At 40.8% G+C, this 2500-nt stretch overlaps 1 protein-coding gene across 1 annotated transcript in view; it reads right to left on the reverse strand.

The window, feature by feature from the left end:
• LOC122260380 (phospholipase ABHD3) overlaps positions 1-2500 on the reverse strand; it is a 22054-nt gene that overhangs the window by 3688 nt on the left and 15866 nt on the right. Inside the window, exons 4-6 of the mRNA XM_086533801.1 lie at positions 1479-1591; positions 390-533; positions 1-84 (exon numbers count right to left, since the gene is read on the reverse strand). The exon at positions 1-84 is cut by the window's left edge and continues 7 nt beyond it. Of these exons, the coding sequence (XP_086389927.1) occupies positions 1-84; positions 390-533; positions 1479-1591 (341 nt within the window). The remainder of the gene's footprint in view (positions 85-389; positions 534-1478; positions 1592-2500) is intronic.

Genomic DNA, 2500 nt, shown 5'->3' on the forward strand with positions numbered 1-2500 from the left:
ACATGATCGTAATTCCATTTGTGATCACCAGCCAGCTGATAGCTCATACTACTCACTAGGCCACAAAGGCATGCCACAAGGTACCTGTAAGTAATGAAGAAAATAAATTGTAAAGAAAATATTAACCATATTAATATCAAGTCTTTTCTCGCATTCAAAAGTTTGATGTTTAGTCATTTATATTCTTATATAGTTACTTTGGATGATATATCAAAATTACTGTTATATAATAGAGCAAATATCATTCATATCCATAGTCACAATACAATCTATTTCTAAACAATCAAATATCCAGGACACACAAACATTCTAACACAATGAAAAAAAAAAATCACAGACTTCTAAACCATCATCCTATCTAGACTCCAAGTATCACGATAAGCACTCACCTATTTAACATCAGGTTACAGAGTGGCTTTTCCATACTCTTCACTCCCAGCTGCATATTCCAAGGAGTAGAGAATACCACCGCTGCCACCAAATACTTGCTGGCTTTCTCTCCCCGTGTCGTTAGGTAGTTCCCTATGATTGACCTGTGGATGGATAGAAGATGGATTTTATGGAAAAGAGGAAGAAAAATATATGATTGAAGGGTGAATGGAGCACAAGGACAAGAGAAAAAAATAGACTGAGAGATGGAAGAATGTAAGATAAATACGTAAAGAGAGTATGAGAAAGGGCATCCAACACATAGTATGAATGGAGAGGGACAAATAGAGAATTCGGCTAATGTATTAAGAGATGTATAAAGAGAATGAGAAAGTGTGGAATGTAGTAATAGGGAAAGGACACATACTTTGACAAAGAGAATTGGAAGTTATGAAACAGAAGCAATAAAATCAGCTTAATTAATAAAAGATAAACTAATTTTAATAATGATATACAGGACTATTAAATGCTAGAATTAATTTAGTTACTGAAGGCATAATATTTCCAGACAAAAATGTGTGTCTAAAAGTTCCATTGACTTCCATTTGCTATAAAGGAGGGGACAAGATAAAAGACAAGGAGACAGAGAGTTACTGGTGATACTGATATGCAGATAAACAAGTATATGGATAAGCAAGTAAATTCATTTGAACTGTGTGTGATTGCGTGTGTATTTCTGCTTATCTGTCTGTCTCTGTGTGCTTACATTTTTTGTATCTTACTTTTTTACATACCAACATATATCCACTTCCTTAGATATTCACTAATCACTCTGCATATCTATAATCACATGTCACCCTTCAAAGAAAAAAGTAAAGCACACACTCACATAAACACACATACATACACACACATACATACACACACATAAACACAAACACACACACACAAATAGACACAAAACACACAAACGCACACACACACACAAATAAACACAAACACACACATCCAAAAATCCATCCACCTTCTCTCCACGTCCTCTCCACCCCACCCCCTCCTCCCCCCACACACACACAACCCAACGACCCAAACTAAAAGGATTTACTCACGCCCCGAGGGACACTCCAGCAACTATGAGGGGGACGTTTGGGTAGTTTGTACTGAGGTGTTGTATAGCCTCCTCCAGGTCGTCGCTGTTGGCTGCACAGTAGGTTCTGGTTGTCTGGTCACAGGTCAGAGAGAGAGAGAGAGAGAGAGAGAGAGAGGTTAGGTTAGTATGATGATCGTGCTCGCTTATTGGTAATGATAATGGTATTAATAATGATGATGATGATGATAAATGTTTATTGATTATTGTTTGTTATATACGGATTTGGGTACATAACTGTTATTGTTTTCGTCTTTGTTTTTGTTTTGTTATTCACCGATGGTTTGACCTCGAAGTAAAACCGTATATCAGATTCTGTAATGTGATTTAATGTTAATAATGACTATTCGTTCTTGCAAATGGTTTATCGAGTTTGATACCTCATAGCCGATTTCCATATTACTTTGAAATCTGTAGCTAAGAAGAATCTGAGGTAAACACACTGTTGGCTTTCGCATAATTATCTATTTCTTTTCGAAAAAAAAAAAAATCATGCACAATGTATTACTTTCCTTCTTCATTACTTATCTTCTTCTCCCTCTCCCTCTACTCTCTACCCTTTACCTTTCCTCTCCCTCTCTCTACCCCCTCCCCCTCCCTCTCCCCCTCACTCTTCCTCTACCCTCTCCTCTTTCTCCTACTCCCTATTCTCCCTCTCCCTACCCTCTATTCCCTATCCCCTCCCCTTCTACCCCTCCCCCTCCTACCTACCCTCAACCTTCCACCCTACCCCCTACCCCTATCCCTCCCCACCCCCTCCCCCTCTACTTTCCCCCACCCATCCCTGTCCCTCAACCCTCTACCTCAACCCTCTTCACCCTCCACCCCTCCCCCATCTACCCCGTCTACCCCCCCAACCCTCCACCCCTCCCTCTCCCTTTCCACCCTCCCCCATCCCTTCCACCCACACACCCCTCAACCCTCCCCCCCCCACCTACCCTCAACCCTCCACCCACACCCCCTCAACCCTCCCCCTCCTTCAAC

The sequence above is a fragment of the Penaeus japonicus genome, unplaced genomic scaffold (genome assembly GCF_977035675.1).
Source record: "Penaeus japonicus unplaced genomic scaffold, GWHDUDI00000001_assembly GWHDUDI00000040, whole genome shotgun sequence".
In the NCBI taxonomy this organism is placed as follows: domain Eukaryota; kingdom Metazoa; phylum Arthropoda; class Malacostraca; order Decapoda; family Penaeidae; genus Penaeus; species Penaeus japonicus.